The 15,914-nt window shown below is 49.3% G+C and overlaps 1 protein-coding gene across 1 annotated transcript in view; it reads left to right on the top strand.

Annotated features, from left to right (window-relative positions):
• Positions 1-15,914, top strand: part of DNMT3A (DNA (cytosine-5-)-methyltransferase 3 alpha) — a 123,197-nt gene that overhangs the window by 34,381 nt on the left and 72,902 nt on the right. Inside the window, exon 2 of the mRNA XM_006835228.1 lies at positions 5,158-5,414. Coding sequence (XP_006835291.1) covers positions 5,352-5,414 — 63 coding nt within the window. The 5' untranslated portion in view covers positions 5,158-5,351. The remainder of the gene's footprint in view (positions 1-5,157; positions 5,415-15,914) is intronic.

A 15,914-nucleotide genomic window follows, 5' to 3' on the forward strand; every position in this document is an offset into this window, starting at 1 on the left:
GGACTCAAGCGTGGCAACAGTAGTGAGGTTGGCCCAGGATCGAGCAGTGTTTCGTTCTGCTGTGCATAAGGTCACTATGGGTTGGTACCTACTCGATGGCACCCAACAACATCAAAATTGCTAGTGATGGTGATCATTTCTTCATATGTTTGTTGGCTGCCTGGATCTCCTCTTTGGTGAAGTGTCTGTTCATGATCTGTGCCCATTTTTAAATTGGATTATTTGTCTTTTTCTTGTAGAGGTGATGTAGTTTCCTATATATTTTAGAAATGAATCTCTTGTGTGATGTGTCATTGCAAAAGATTTTTCCCATTCTGTGGGTTCCCTTTTTATTCTCTGTGGAAGTCTTTTTTTTTTTAATAAGTGTTTTATTGTGTATTGAGTGATATTTTACATGGAGAAACATTAGTTTTACATTCATTCTATCCTACATTGTTTCATTGCCTTAGTTACCATCCCGTCCATGAATCAACCCCCAGCGAAAGAGTATACCTTGCATGCCCCCCCACCCCACTGTCCTCAGCACACAGGCCCTTTCCCTCTCTGGGTCTCAACTCCTCAGGTACTCCATCTCTTCACGTCATCCTCTCTGTTTTCATCTCAGGCCTCACTGCTTCTCTGGGTGGGGTCCCGCTCTCCGCTCTTCTCTGTTGATGGTCCCAGGGCCCTCTGCTCCTAGACTGAAAGGTTAGTCACTCCCCTCTTTGCTATAAAATATGCACCTTTATGCTTCAGTCCTCACAATCAGTCCTGGTAACAATTTTCACCATTGCATCACATGAGACCCTTCTGCATTTCTTTTCATCAGCCCTTCCTAGACAGGTTGAGTACTATTTACTGGAGACTGTCTGTGGAAGTCTTTTGATGCACAGAAGTTTTTATTTTTAGTATGTCCCAATCATCTATTTTGTCTACTTTGTATAGTTTCCATATGTTTGGTAGTCTTGTGTATTCCCTGAAGTAATGCTCTCACATTTGTTCCTATTTTTTCATTGATGACCTTCATAATTCTGGGATTCACATTTAGGTCTTTAATCATGTTGAATTGGTTTTTGTATAAGGCGTGAGGTGAAGGTCTTGTTTCAGTCTTTTGCATATCGTTCTCCAGTTCTGCCAGCACCTCAGCTCTTCTTTCTTGATGTCACTGCCTTCCCTCCCTCTCTGCTGGATTCTCTCTCATTTTATCTCTTGCGAGCCACATCCTGTGGAAGCTCCCCTTATCAGGGCTGTGGCTTGAGTAAGTGCGCTGCAATCCACTCTAGCCCTCCTACAAATGGTTGGGGCCATTAGATCACACCATGAGGAATAATTACATCATTATGGAACTGCCAAACCATGGAGAAGCATGCCTAAGTTGACACATTATTTTGGGGAGACACAATTTAATCCGTGATAACTTGGCTTCAAGTTGGTGGTATCTTGTCTCCTGTCTGATTCTGTGACTTTGCATCTTGTTTTTTTTAAAAAAACAAAAACAAAAAACAGAATCTTTCTACTGAGTTTTAAGTTGGGCTTCTAAACCCATTGCCATTGAGTTGATTGGTGTCATTGTTTACGTACTGTTGGTTGAGTTGGCTCCAACCCATAACAACCCTGCATTGGGTTTCCAAGGAGCAGCTGGTGAGCTTGAACCATCTACCTTGCAGTTCAAACTGACTTTGCAGTCCAGCACATTAACCCACGGTGCCAAACGTTGTTGTTGAGTGCCGTCGAGTGGCTCTGACCCATAGTGACCCTGCATAGGGTTTCCAAGGAGCAGCTGGTGAGCTTGAACTGACCTTGCAGTTCAAGCCGACTTTGCAGTCCAATGCATTAACCCACAGTGCCAAACATTAGAAATGTGTATTAAAATTCCTGACCAACTTTCTACCACAATGTTATGATTAAAGTAGTGATGACTATGATCATGTTAGTTGTGATTCCAAGACATTTTCATGATGGGATTCCTTTAAAAAAATTTTTTTTAAGTTGATATTTATTAAAAATACGTTCACTGTGAAAATGAAACGTATAAAGAAAGTAAAAGCTGCTTGTCGTGGTGGTAGGGTTCTTGGCAAGGATTTTTGGTGGCGGTGGTTTTTGTGGTGCGGCTCAGCATGGCTGCTGAGATGCTTCTATGCTGCAAGCAGCGTGGTGGTGCTCGTTGAGGGACTGGCCAAGATAGACATCTGTTACTACACTGGGACTGTGGGCCTAGCAGGAGACCACTCCCACTAGCAGAGTTGCTTGAAGGATGAGTGATGCTTCTAAAGGCAGGTGGAAAGCACTGTGTCCACCAGGGGCACCTGATTGGGTGCCCTAGAGAATATGGCCTCCCCAGTCATAAACCGGATGATTTTGGATGCTGCTGGAGAATTCTGAGGGACATTCATTGTCATTACTGGTCTTTTGAATAACTCAAAGGGATCTAGACGCTGACCCAGGCCAGTTGCATTTTCTATGAGAACAGTTTATATAGTCAGGGCCTTTGGGCAGAATAAGAGGAAGAAGAAAGAACATTTCCGATTCTTTCCTGGGTGTCTGCCCTCAGGTCAATGCCTTGTGATGTTCTGCTTTTCCCTACTGCTTCCTTCCTCCTCCCTGATGGGAGCCAGAGGTTCCCTGAAAGTTATTTTTCTTGCAACACGCCTAGTGGCATAGCTGTATTCTGGGTGTTTGTAGACCTCAGCATCTGGCAAAGATCCTCTGCTCTAATGTCCTTAGATACCTGGGTCCTTGAAGACTCCACCTTGGGGCTCCTGAAGATATACCCTTGGGGCTGCCAAAAGCACCACCCCCACTACATACATGCTTGTTCAGAGCTAGAAGAGGGCTTGTAGATCAATTCTCAGCAGTTCCATCTAGTCTAACTCTCATATTTTACTGCTGAGGAAACTGAGGACCAGACAAACCCAAGTCAGGACTAGAACCCGTATCTCCTGACTCCAGGTTCAGTGTTCTTTCTAGCCAGGCTCTGCACCTCCTATATTCTGTGACTTTTTATAGGTTTTGATTTGGGGGTTATTGGGAGTATTTGGGTATCTCTGGTTGATGAAACTGTTAATATATTTGACTGCTACCCAAAAGGTTGATGATTCCTGTTCTCTTAGACATGCCTTTGAAAGAAAAGCCTAGCAAACTACTTCTGAAAGATCAGCCATTGAAAACCTTATAGAGCACATTTCTATACTGACACACGTGGAGCTACCATGAGTCAGAATTGACTGAAAGATAACTGTGTTCTTCAGGGGGAGGGGATTCTTTGTAGTATCACTCTGGGAGTGGATTTGAAGGAGTCACTGGCTAGTATGGGACTGATGCTGACAGAACTCCTAACCAGGATGTAACCTTAAAAGCAGTGCATACTTTACCTCTCAGGCGCCATTGCTCACAGGGACTGGGGAACTGCCTTTACCATGTGCAGTGCTGGGGTGGACCCGTCTCTGTTGGATTGTCTGGAGTTGCTTCTGTGGGGTGGTGTACACTGGGGAACAAAGCTGCATAGGGAACCCCCTAAGAGCCTTAGAGGCAGAGGTCTAGAATATGGTCAAGTCTCAATTTTTTTTGAGACTTAGATTTGACTGTAAACCAGGTATAGTAATAGTAGCTGCCCAAATGAGGTTTAGGTGCCACAGAGAGCTACTCTCACTATTGTCATCTACTCACATATTTGGCAGCAAATACTTATGAAACCCAAGGAGCTATGGTAGCGTAGTGGTTATGAATTGGGCTGCGAACTGCATGGTCAGCAGTTCGAAACTACCAGCTGCTCCGCGGGAGAAAGATGAGGCTTTCTGCTCCTGTAAAGATTTACAGCCTGGGAAACCCTGTTCAGGGTCACTATGGGTCGGAACCGACTTGGCACTTAACAACAACTTATAGAAACCAGCATGGTGCTCACCTTAAAGGTGCTGGGGTGCCCATAGGACTCAGCTTGTCTGGTTAATGACAGCCCTCTCTGTCCTGGCTCTAGGGAGACAGCCAGGACTGGGGGCACCCACCCCCCAGGCATTCAACCCCTTGAGGAAGGGGCTGGCCCTTTGGGAGACCTGATCCTGTGCTGTTACAAGCTCCTAGTTTTCCAGGGAGCCCTGGATGAGGGGGATGGAAGAAGAAGCCCAAGGGAGGGAAGGAGAACTGGGAACTGGAAGGGGAAGGGTGTGGGTGGGCCCAGATCCAGCTTGCCTCCCACTCTCTTGCCAATCCCCTCAGGGCCTGGCACTCTGAGGCAGGAGCTTGGCTGACTTTGCCTCTTGAGGGGTGGAGGTGGGGGGTAGGAGAACTCTGTGTCCCTCTCTGTGGAAAGAGTTCAACACCCCACCCCCAGCTGTGGCCTGAGGGGTAGGCTTTGTTATTCCGCTGGCTTGAGGCCCATACCTGGGGCAGAGAGGGAGAAAAACCCTGAAATCCAGCTGTGTGAGGTTTGGAGGGCCCTCTTCACTCCACCAGTCCCCATGGACAAAAGGGGCTGGCTCATGGAGGGGATGGCGCATGGGGCTGTTGAGTGTGGCATGGCCCTTCAGTGTGTCCCATCCAGTCCATCCTTCCCTTTTGGGTGTCCTTTTGAGAGCCCAGTGCAAATCGCCTTCAGCCTGGTCACAGCCTGAGTTCAGACCTCAGCTTCCTGCGGGCTCAGGCGTAGCTCCTGAAGTGAAGTGACATTCATTTCACTACATCCTGTGACTGCAGCTCACTTCCTCCACATGGTGGGGGTGTAGGGGGTGGGGTGAGGACAGATTAGAAGGAAAATGTAGCTGTGTTGGGGACCTCTGGGGGTGTCTGGGATTTCCCAGGGGGCGGATGGAGTGGGAGGGAAGCTGAGGGAAGCTTTCAAAGGAAAAGAATTGCCATGAAGAGGAGGGAGGAGGCTCGAGAGGCAGCTGGAACGGGGAGGCCAAGGGAGACTGTTGCTGCCTGTGGGGCTGCTCGGAGGCAGGAGGTGGCAAAGGGACCCTGAGGAGCCAAGCGGAGTCCGCCTGTCTCACCTGCTCTCTGGGGTGCTGGCCTAGCCTGAGCTTAGGGTAGGTGAGACTGGGAAGAGGAGTGAGTGGGGGACCTCACAGTCTGGCATGGCCCTGGGGCTCAAGGCCTAACTCAGGGTGGAATGGGGTTCTGCTGTGGCCTGGGTTTGGGGGTGCCCTACCTTGCTGACCCCTCCCTTGTCTCTTCACCCACCAGGTGGAGCCATCTGAAAGCCAAACCAACGGGCAGCTGGAGGCAGTGTTTCATCAGAGGGCTTGGCACGGGCATCTATGTTTAAGTGTTAACTCTTGCTTTAAAAAAAAACCACGATAATTCCTTCCCCAAAGCCAAGCAGCCCCCCAGCCCCGTGCAGCCCCAGCCTGCCTCCTACCACCGCCCAGCTGCCTGCGATGCCCTCCAGCGGCCCCGGAGACACCAGCAGCTCCGCTCCAGAGCGGGAGGAGGACCGCAAGGTGAGCAGTCTGCCTCCTGTCAGGGACCCTGTGATGGAAACCTGGGGAGTGGGGGTGGGGGAGGGGGGGGATGGATAGTGATAGCTCAGGTGTGTGAGCATGACCCCTGTGAGCATTTGACTGGATCCTCAGTCTTCTTCACATTCCTTGCTTTGTGATAAGGAGACTGAGGCTTGCAGAGGTTTAATATTAGTGATGGAGCCATCTGGTTAAAAGCCAACCTTTTAACCACCAAGGCCCAAACTTGGGGTCTATGAATCATGTGGTGTCGGTCTCATGGAAAGCTCCCAAATCTGGATTCCTTTTGGGGTACTGCCTTTTACAAGCTGTGAGTTCCCCAGGTAAGTCATTTTATCTCTCTGTTTTAGTGGCTTTTGTTTCCCCAGGGTGTTCAGTAGCCTCTGAGTAACCAAAGACAAGAAAGGCAGTCTGAGATCTAAGGTAGATGTAAATGCCGGCCTGAGGCTTCCACACAGGCACGTGGGCACCCTGTCTGTGCTGTGCCTGGTGAGATCACATCATCAGTGCCTCTCAGAGATGTGGATTCCCTCCTGCTCTGCCACCCCCACCCCCAGGCTCCAAGCACATGCTGTTGGGTGATCCTTGATGTGGCTTCTGGCCAGGGAACTGGTGACCTCCTTATTCTCAGAGCCCCATGAAGGGTGCCCAACTGCAGGCATAGCCTGAATCAGACTGACAGGAACCCCTGCTGTGGCCAGAGAGGCTGCCTGGGATGTCACCAAACTGTGTCCACTTATGGGAAAGGCCAGCAATTGGACTGTTTCCTCCGTTGTTGAATGCAGTGACAGAACCACGGCAGCCCTTCCAGGGAAGCTATTCCAGCCACAAGCCATATCTGTCATTCTGTTGTTTCCACAGGGCCCTCTCAGGGCTTCCCCCTGAGCAGGGATGGGATGGATAGTGATGCTTGTTGGGCCTAGGAGGAGCAAGGCAAATGAATGGGGCCAATAGTTTGCCCTTTTAGAACAGGGATGGAAACCTGGGTACTAGGTGTGGAGTCCCTAAGCAAGTTTTGGGGCTAGTACTACCTAGCTGCCCCCCTGAGGACTGGCTGCTTTGTTAACTACCCTGTGGGGCAGCTCTGAGGCATCCTTTCTGCCTCCCTCCCTCAAGCATGGCTTAGCCCCTTCATAAGTTTACTCATTCTTACAACAAGTTTCCATTATCTGGGTTATTCCATACGTTGTTTCATTTGGTCCTTGAGGAGACAAGTTGGGGAAGTAGAGAGGATGCTAGTTTACAGCTGAGGAAACTGAGCTGAGAAATATCCCTGTAGGACCAGCCACCTAGTTGGTGAGTGGTGGGTCCAGCTGAAAACTTCTACTGTCCCACCTGGTGTAGGGCCTGGTTGTGGACACATGTACACACATATGAGGTGTGCACACGAAGGCCAGCCCGGAATCCTACAGAGAACAGTAGGGGCATGGACACCCAGTCAGACAGACAGGCGGAGCAAGATGGCGAGAGGGCACATGTTTAGACCCAGCAGTCAAGGCTTCTGGGGGCTGCAGCTCAGTTCCCTCCTTTTCCAGCCCACAGAAAAAGAGTGGGTAGTCCAGGTTGGCCCAGGCCTTCTGGGTTCCCCCAGCCCAGCACTCAGACCCTGTAGCCACGTGTGCTCTTGTGTGGCAGCTGTGACTGTGGATACACCCATCCCTTCTCTGCACTCTGTATAGTCCCACCACCCACCCCTGATGTCCTGTCAGATGTTGCTACAGCTCCACATCCAGGCACAGTTAGAGACCAGCCTACCTCCCACTAGTGGGAAGGTATGGATAGGCATGCCAAACTCCACCTGGCAACACTGGTGCTGGATGAACTGTGTCCCATGCCCTGTGCAGCCCCAGACAGCAGAGCCCCAGACCACACATGTGGAGTGAGGCAGCTCTCACTTCACTCTATAAAGGTGAGTTCAGGGAAACCCACTGGACAAGGAGTCTCAAGTGCCAGGTCTTCTACCTTAGGTTTGCCACTTAGTGGAGACGTGACTGTAGGCCCTCTGGGCTGGGGTTTGCTTGGCTAGAAAATGAGGCTGGTAACTCGAACTGTGCCTGTTTAATAGGGTGCTTATGGAAGTCAGATGAGGTCATGGACATAGAAGTGCCCTGCAGACAGCAAAAGTCTGGTCCAATTATGAGGGATTATGAGTGCTATTATTATCTACCCATAGTAACTGCTCTGGCTCAAGTGGCAACAAACACACGCCCAGACCCAGATCCTGGTGCTGATAGAGCGGGCACCCTGTACGCTGGTGGGGCTAGGCAGGCTTGCCAAAAGAGGGCAGGGATCTGAAAGACAGGGCTGGGGCACAACCGGGTGTACCTCCCCAGCTGCTCACTCCTCCAGCACACATGCTGGCTCACCTGGCTCACCTCCCGGGTACCTCTGAGTTGGCTCCAGCAGCTCCAGGGAGCTGCCCAGGGAGGGCAGCAGAGACACTGACACCCTCCCACGCAGCCTGTGAAAGCCAGGCCTGGGGCGGGGGTGCTGCCGAGCTGCTGGGGGAGGACACTGGCTTGGCCTGCTGTAGCCTAAGGAGTTGCCAGTTAAGCACAGTAGCCAGGAGCACCTGGTGCTGAGAAACGGATGAGCTAGAGGGGCGGAGCGTGGGTGCCCATTGGTCACTCTGCAGTCTGGACGCCTGCTGCCCTTCCCACCTCCTTCCCTGCCATTCACTCCTCTGCACACCTTAAACTCCAGACCCATCCAGTACTTCCTGGGACTGCTGGGCATTTCTTCATGTGGTTCCTTCTGCCTGCTTTAAGGAACCCTGATAGCACAATGGTTGAGGAGAGCTCAGCTGCTAGCCAAAGGTTGGTCATAGTTTAAAACCAGCTGTTCTGTGGTAAAAAGGTGTTGCAATAAGATTATACTTTAGGATTACTACAGTCTGAATCAACTCTACAGTCCTGGGTTTGGTTTTTATGGTTTTCTGTGCTGTGCTGTAGGATAGGTACTGGTTGGCAAGGTTGGTTTGAACTGCAAGGTTGATGGTTCAAACTCAACCTGCCATTCCTTGGAAGCTCTATACAGGGTCACTATGAGTCAGAACTGACTCAGCGGCACTCAACAACAATAATGTCCTGTCTCTAACCGTCTCTCCTCCTCTCTGACCAAAGTCCTTGCTTCAATGTGAATTACAGTTTATAGCCGACCTTTCCTTTTCAAAATGTATCCCCTGAGCCAACAGTAAAAGCATCACCTAGGCTTTGTTAGGAATGCAAAAACCAGTCTTATCCAAGACCTGTTGAATCAGAAACTATGGGGATGGGGCCCAGTAATCTGTGCTTTAGGCAGACTCTCAGAGCATCTGCTTGCACGCTAACATTGGAGAAACACTGATATGGATAATGCATGGCCCTGTGGCTGCCCCTATAGGGCAGGACCCCAGCCCTTGTCTTCCAGAGCCTGGCATAACCCCCAACAGACAGAGTAGGTGCTTGAGAAAACTGTTGTCTCCCAGTGTTGACTTTCACTTTAACTTGATGTTATATAAATATGTGCACACGTGAAACTAAACTTGTACCTTCTGCTTCTACAATAAAGCCAAAAGAAATGTATAAATTAAATACAGTCAAGATCATAAGACTAATGAAATTCAAATGACCAACCTTAGTTTACAACTCTGGATGATGACATTTTGCTGAAGCTGTATACCTGTTCAAAACAGGAGTGTGGCACCAACTGCTTCAGTGCAGGTACCTTGGAATTTGGCGTATTCTTTAACCATTTGGGATGATTCCGTCTTCCTACCATCAAGAAATATGTTTTCGATAGGCTAGGGAGGAAAATGAGAGTGGATAAGACCCCTCATAGAACAACTCTAGTCCTCCAAATCAGGCAAGCTGAGAGCAGAGCCTTGGGTGCTAGGTTGAGGCAGCTACGCTTGGGCTGGGTGGCCCCCAGTGTAAAGATGGTGTGGTGGAGGAATATGATCTCCTCTCCTCTAACTTGACATGGGAGTTCTGGTATGGTGCTGTGGGTTAATGTGCTGGGCTGCTAGGTCGGTTTGAGCTGCAAGGTGAGTGGTTCAAGTTCACCAGCCACTCCTCGGAAACCCTATACAGGGTTGCTATGAGTCAGAACTTAACACGGGGGTGGGGAGATGAAGGGGGAGGGGGAGTGGAAGAAGCATCAAGGCCAATAGCATTAACCCCCAGCTGATTCCTATAAAGCAGAGGACAGACATACCTCCTTCTCCAACCTTTTTACCTAGTCTGACACCAGCCGTCCCTCCTTCCCATGGCACTCTCTACTCTCCTAGGTTTTATTGCAGTGGTCACAGGGAACTCACAGTCAGCACTCACTACACTCACGGTTAGGGAAGTAGCAGGCTACTTTCAGGAACAGGACAGTCTCAGGATACAGTTCTTCAATCACAAAAGAGCTTCTCAGCTGTGCCTGCAAGCCCACCTCCACTCAAGTGTTACAAAGTTCTTAGCTCCACCCATAAATGCTTGGAAGCATTCCACTCCACCAGCAAGCCACCTGTCTGCTACTGTTTCTCACCGTGTCTTGCCATTTCCAGTGTTGTTGTTAAGTGCCGTCAAGTCGGTTCTGACCCATAGCGACCCTGTATAGGGTTTCCAAGGAGCAGCTGGTGAGCTCAAACCGCCGACCTTGCAGATCAGACAGCTTTGCAGCCTGGTGCATTAACCCACAGCACCACACCAGGACTCTTTCCAGTGTTACGTCCCTCTATATCCCGGGTCTAGAAGGTTCTCAGCACAGAGAACTTAGGTCCAAAGGATACACCCCACCACTAGCTTGGTGGTAGTGAGATCCCCTGTCCACTTCTGGGATAGCTCTTTTTAAAATCTAGCAAGATGGCAAAACTGACTAATCCCCCATTAGGATTTCATTACCTGATTTGCATGATTCTGACATGGCACTATGGGTTAGTGTGCTGGACTGCAAAGTCAGTTTGAACTGCAAGGTCGGTGGTTCAATCTCACCAGCTGCTTCTCAGAAACCCTATGGGTCACTGTGCTTCAGAATTACTGGATGCCACTGAACAACAACAAACCCCCATAAGGGTGTCATGTAACTTGTAAACTGTCCAATCACCTTTGTGGGCCATGAGCATCACATTTGCATAGTTCCACCCAGTCATCTGATGAAAGTCACCACACTATGGTGAGAAAGGTCATTTAAAAGTGCTCCATTGCATGGCACCCAGGTACCTGTATCTATGTGGTGGGTAGGATGTGGTGGGTAGGGAGGGGGCTTACTTGGGGAAGCTAGGAGGAAGTAGGCTTTGAGCACCTGAGCTCTGGGACTAAGAGCAGGGTGAGTAAATGTGGCCATATAGGGAAGGGAGAGCTGCCCTGTACTCCTGTGGAAGCGGGTGGGATGCGAGCAGTGAGGGAATCATGGAGGTGGGAGCCAGGCCCTATGCAGAGGAGAAGGTGAGGGCTAGAGAGAGGGTATCAAGAGCCTCCTCAAGTCTGGGGCTGGAAGGGCCTTCTCCTGTCACCTGATAGAAAGCAGGGTCTGGCCAGCAGTCAGCTGAACCACGGGTTGCTGCTCTTCTCTCTCCTCTGGCCTTAGAAACATCATGGCCAAGGTGCCTTGAGTGCTGACTCTCAGCTAGAAGCTCTGTAATACATTATTTAACTTAATTCTTACAATTGCTCAATAAGGTGGGCGCAGTTCTTTTCCTTCTTACCTTATTAGGGATTAATCTGAAGCGCAGAGAGGTGAAGTCACTAGCAAGTGTTTAAGTCACTAGCAAGTGTTGGCCCTGGGATTTGAACCAGTTGCCTGTTCTGCTGACTGCTGTGTTTTTCAAGCTGCCTCCTAGGTCAAGTGGGGTAGGGGCTGGACTGAATGGTGGTTCCTGGTGATGGTGCTCCATGCTCTTTCCCACATGTTTTCTGCTGCAGTTTAAAGTTATAATACAAGTCAGGGTGGTCAGAGAAATTTGGATGGCTTCTTGCTGTGAAGCAGAACTCTTGCCCTGAGAAGACATTGTGGATACTTGGATTCCAGCAGGAGTTCACATGTGCAGATTTGTGTGTGAGATTGTATACACACCACAGGAACTCACCATTCAGTGTAGATACTACTGTGAACAGCCTGCTGTCTCCCTTTCTTTCCTTCTTTCTCCACATGTAGGCGCCTTGCCAGGTGCACAGAGCAGGGATCCACAAGTCTGTTGGGTGAACTGAATAGACATTCCTGGAGGGTCTAGTAAAGGACGGGGGCGGTGATACAAAGAGAGGAGTCCTGGTGTGGCACTCTAGGATAAGTATTGGACTGATGACCACAAGGTTGGTGACTCAAACCCACCAACCTCTACTTGCAAGTCCTATACAGGGTCTCTATGAGTCACAACTGACTCGACAACACTTAACAACAACCCTCCAGAGAAGGAGCCCGGTGACATAATGGGTTAAACATGGGGCTGCTAGCTGCAAGATTGGCAGTTCAAACCCACCAGCCACTCTGTAGGAGAAAGATGAGGCAGTCTGCCCCCGAAAAGATTTACAGTTTTGAAACCCCAAGAAGCAGTTCTACTCTGTCCTATGGGGTCGCTATGAGTCACAATCAACTCGATGGCAGTGGTTTGGATGGGTGACACCCTCTAGAACAGCAAGTCCAGGAACGGAGGCTACTCTGGATGGCTCATCCTGACTGTGTCCTCTCCTGGTGTACTGTAGGAGCACACTGTGTGTGTGTCCAGTACTGTGGCTGTAGCTCCTCCTTCTGCCTCCCTCCAAGTTCAGCCTGGAGGCTGACAAGTATTGATCTCCCTGGGGCTTGGAGCACTTCCTGTGCATCCTTGGGTGGACTCCCTGCCAGCTCCTCCCAGTCTGTCTCACTGGAAGACAGGTTTGTTGCCCGCCTCAGCCTACTCTGCCTGTATATTACACACTGATGTCCTCCAACAGTCCCTTCAGGCTGGTTCTTTGCTTTACATTAGTTACTGTTGTTATTGTTAAGGGATCATTTAAATAGCATCCCCCTTAGTACATTTAAATAGCCACAGAAGCAGCAGCTTTGCCCTCACTTCTTGTGCAATACAGCCAATAGTAATAGCTGATACAGCTTTAACTCAATGGAGCCTCTTCAATTCTTGAGCATGTTTAGCAGATGTGTGTTGTAAACTGTATACACCCATAAATTGACCCAGTCCTGCATTTTGGTTTTCAGTAACTCTAACATTTTCTAAGTGAGATGCTACAGGTATTATTGTATATCAAGCTCAGTTCACTTTGCTGTCAATGCAGTCTTGGATGGGGGTCAGTGGAACTCTGGAGAGGGATCTATCTGTCTTTGAATCTGAACTCTACCACTAATCATTGATGTAGTATCTTTTTAGCACTAGGTGTTTACATGAGACAGCGCAGGCCAAGTGGTTAACACAGGGACTTAGCACATAGGGTAAGCTGGTTTTATCATTTGCTTTGGATAATTAATCTGTCTATCTATCCATCCATCCACCTATCTACTTACCAGTACATTGGTGGTTCATATCCACCGCAGCCCCCACGATTGTGCAGCCTAGGAGAAGAGCATGGGAAAATGCAGGTGGGATGTGAATGGTGTGGGTGGAAAGAAGGTTACTTCTCTCTAAGGCCGCAGTCAAAGTCTGTTAAGCAAGACAAGGGTTGTTGTTGTTAAGTGCCATCCAGTCCGTTCTGACTCATAATGACCTTTTATATGGCTTCTGAGGATCGGCTAATGAATTTGAACCGCTGACCTTGTAGTCCAGTGCTTATCCTACAGTGGCAGACGAGGGTAGTGTGTGTCTAAGGTCACTGTGAGACCTAATTCTTGATGGTGACTGGGTCAGGACCTCAGCTGGGCTCAAGGTCACTTAGAGTCCCTCATGCTCTATATGACTGGGCTTGGCCACTGGGAGGTCTGAGATTATCCCTGCCAAGAAGGCGGGCTTACAGGGCCTGGGAGGGAAATGACTGAGCTCAGGTTTGGGAGAGGAAGAAGGCAAGCAGGGAGCAAGCTGGAGGGGTGTCCTGGATGATTATCTTTCCTCTCTGGCACCTGGACTTGGCACAAAAGCCTGATTTTACCCTGCAGCTGCTTTTGCGGAGAGCCACAGGGCAATTAGGGATATTACTTGTAATCACGCCACTTCACATATGTACAGTACAGAAGGGGGCATATAAAAATATTTCTTTTGTGTGGCAATTAACTCATTCAACCTCAGGATAATCCAAGAGGCACCTACTGTCATTATTCCCATTTTACAGACCAGGAACTGAGGCTTAGAGTGGTTAAGAAACTTGGTGGAGCACCTGGATTCTTTCCCTCTGTAAAGCAAGAAAAAACATGTCTTGCTTAGCGCCTCCAGAAAGGCAGTGTGGAAGATGCCAGTGTAGAGAGGGAGGGAGGCTCGCCTGGTGGGTTAGGCATGAGAGGGCCCTGCAGAGCCTGGTTGGGGTGCTGAAAGAGCACATGTAGGTGAGCTTGATGTTCTCTCGCAGAACATTGGGGCCCTCTCTGCTCTAGCACAGTGTCAGGGACTTGCTTATGTCTCGTCTGTCTCTCCCTCTAAACCAAGTTCCCGATGTGCTTATCTTTGTATCTAGTAGATAGTAGGTGCTCAAGAAACGCAGAAGATTATTTTGAGAACACCTGCTGCTGGGCCTCAGTGCTGGGTCTCAAGGTGGCACTGAAACCACAGAGGTGAACATAGCTGGGCTGTAGCACCAGCGGCTCCCCACATCCTAGAGGGGAGTTGCTGCTTATACGGGCTGAGGCTTGGCAGAGTCTCCACTCTGGAAAGTACTGAGACTTAGCAGATTGTGGAGGAACCTGGACCCCTAGAAGGAGGGTCTGAAAAACACAGGCACAGCCATTTTCAGTCGCTTCCTATTTATTCATCACCTACTGTGTGCAAGTCCCAGGTGTGAGGACTTAGAGGGCCAATCAGACTGCCCTTGCTTTCCTTGAGCCTGACCTTTTGGAAGAGATGGGAGGGTTTCACCAATAATTAGAATCTGAAGTTAACTGAGACAACTTGGAATAAAGGCCTGGTGATCTACTTGTGAAAAATCAGCCGATGAGGCATAGTTCTGCTTGGATACATATGGGGTCACCATGAGTCAGAGTGGACTCAATGGCAACTGGTTTAAGCAGTGAGTTAATCTTTGTTACATTTTGTCGAATTATGCAGACAAAAAGCTTTGGGAAGTGCCTGACCTCAGGAAAAGCAGGGCATTTCAGGGAATTTCTTGGAAAGTGAACATCTACCATGATTCCTGGTATCACTGCTTGGCGATTCATGCTGTGCTCAGTCCTCTGTCTCTCCCTGCCTGTCCTCTAAGCAGCATGTTGTCACTCACTGCTCTAGCCAGAGCCACCTCCGCTGGGTCAGTCTGGGTGTGTCTGCATGTGTGAGTGTGCGCATGCATGCATGTGCGGGGTGCGGGGAACACAGTCCTAGTGCTCAGGCGGCCCCGGACAGGGTTCTGCCTGCTGTAGAAGCCAATTCGTTTCACTGAATTCCACGAACCATAGACAGCCCCTGGGAAGCCCGCCAGCCAGCTGGCAAAGGCTGTTCGTGCTTCTCATCCCAGGGGACCTGGGCAAGTAGCTAGCTAGATCCAGCAAGTTCATCCCCTGGACTCAAACACCAACTCGAGACATCTGCTCAACGGATGCTACTGACCTAGCATCCGGTTTATGTGCTGAAGAGAGCACGTACCTCTAGCCATCTTTCTCTGGGTTAGAGCCTGGGAGTGCAGAAGTGGAGAGGGGGTGATTTCTGCCTAAGCACTGTCAGCTAGGAGTATGTGCATATGTGTGCATGTGAATAGAGAGCTTTGCCTGCTGGGAAAATCAAATTCCACTTTTCACACCAAACTGTAAGGATCAGTTGCATGTCAACTCATTATCATTTCTAGTCTCCTGTGTTCCACTTCTGTTCTGACACCAGCTATGCGCAGTCCTTCTTCCTCTGACCCAATCCCCAGTGCTAGGTCAGAGCTCACAAGTTAAAGGACACAATCCTCCAGATGGCCACATCTGCCCAAGACCTCACATGCTAACATGCCTTCACTTGTGATCTGCTGGATACAAATTTGTTTTTCCCTCACTACCCTTGCAGTATACCTTTAGTAAACTCAGGGGTTCCTTGAACTTTTTCACTTCAGAACTGCTGGCTCCCACCATTCCTTTTGATAATTTACTAGATTGACTAACAGAACTCAGGAAAACACAGTACTTACAATTGTAGCTTTATCATAGCAAAAAAGATATAAATGAAGGGGCACACGGGAAAGGCTTAAGAGGGTTCCCAGAGCAGAGCTTCCATGCCTCCCAAAATATACACTACCTTCCTATATGCAGTGATACCTTTTACCAACCATAAAGCCAATGGAACTTTCAGGTCCAAAGCTTTTATTGGCAATTTCATTACATAACTCAAACACCACCCCACTTCCCCTAAGATGAGTCGATATCACACGAGGTTGTTATAAGGAGGTTGATATCCCATAGTGGGTCTTTCGG

Source organism: Chrysochloris asiatica, unplaced genomic scaffold, assembly GCF_000296735.1.
Source record: "Chrysochloris asiatica unplaced genomic scaffold, ChrAsi1.0 scaffold00016, whole genome shotgun sequence".
NCBI classification, from domain to species: domain Eukaryota; kingdom Metazoa; phylum Chordata; class Mammalia; order Afrosoricida; family Chrysochloridae; genus Chrysochloris; species Chrysochloris asiatica.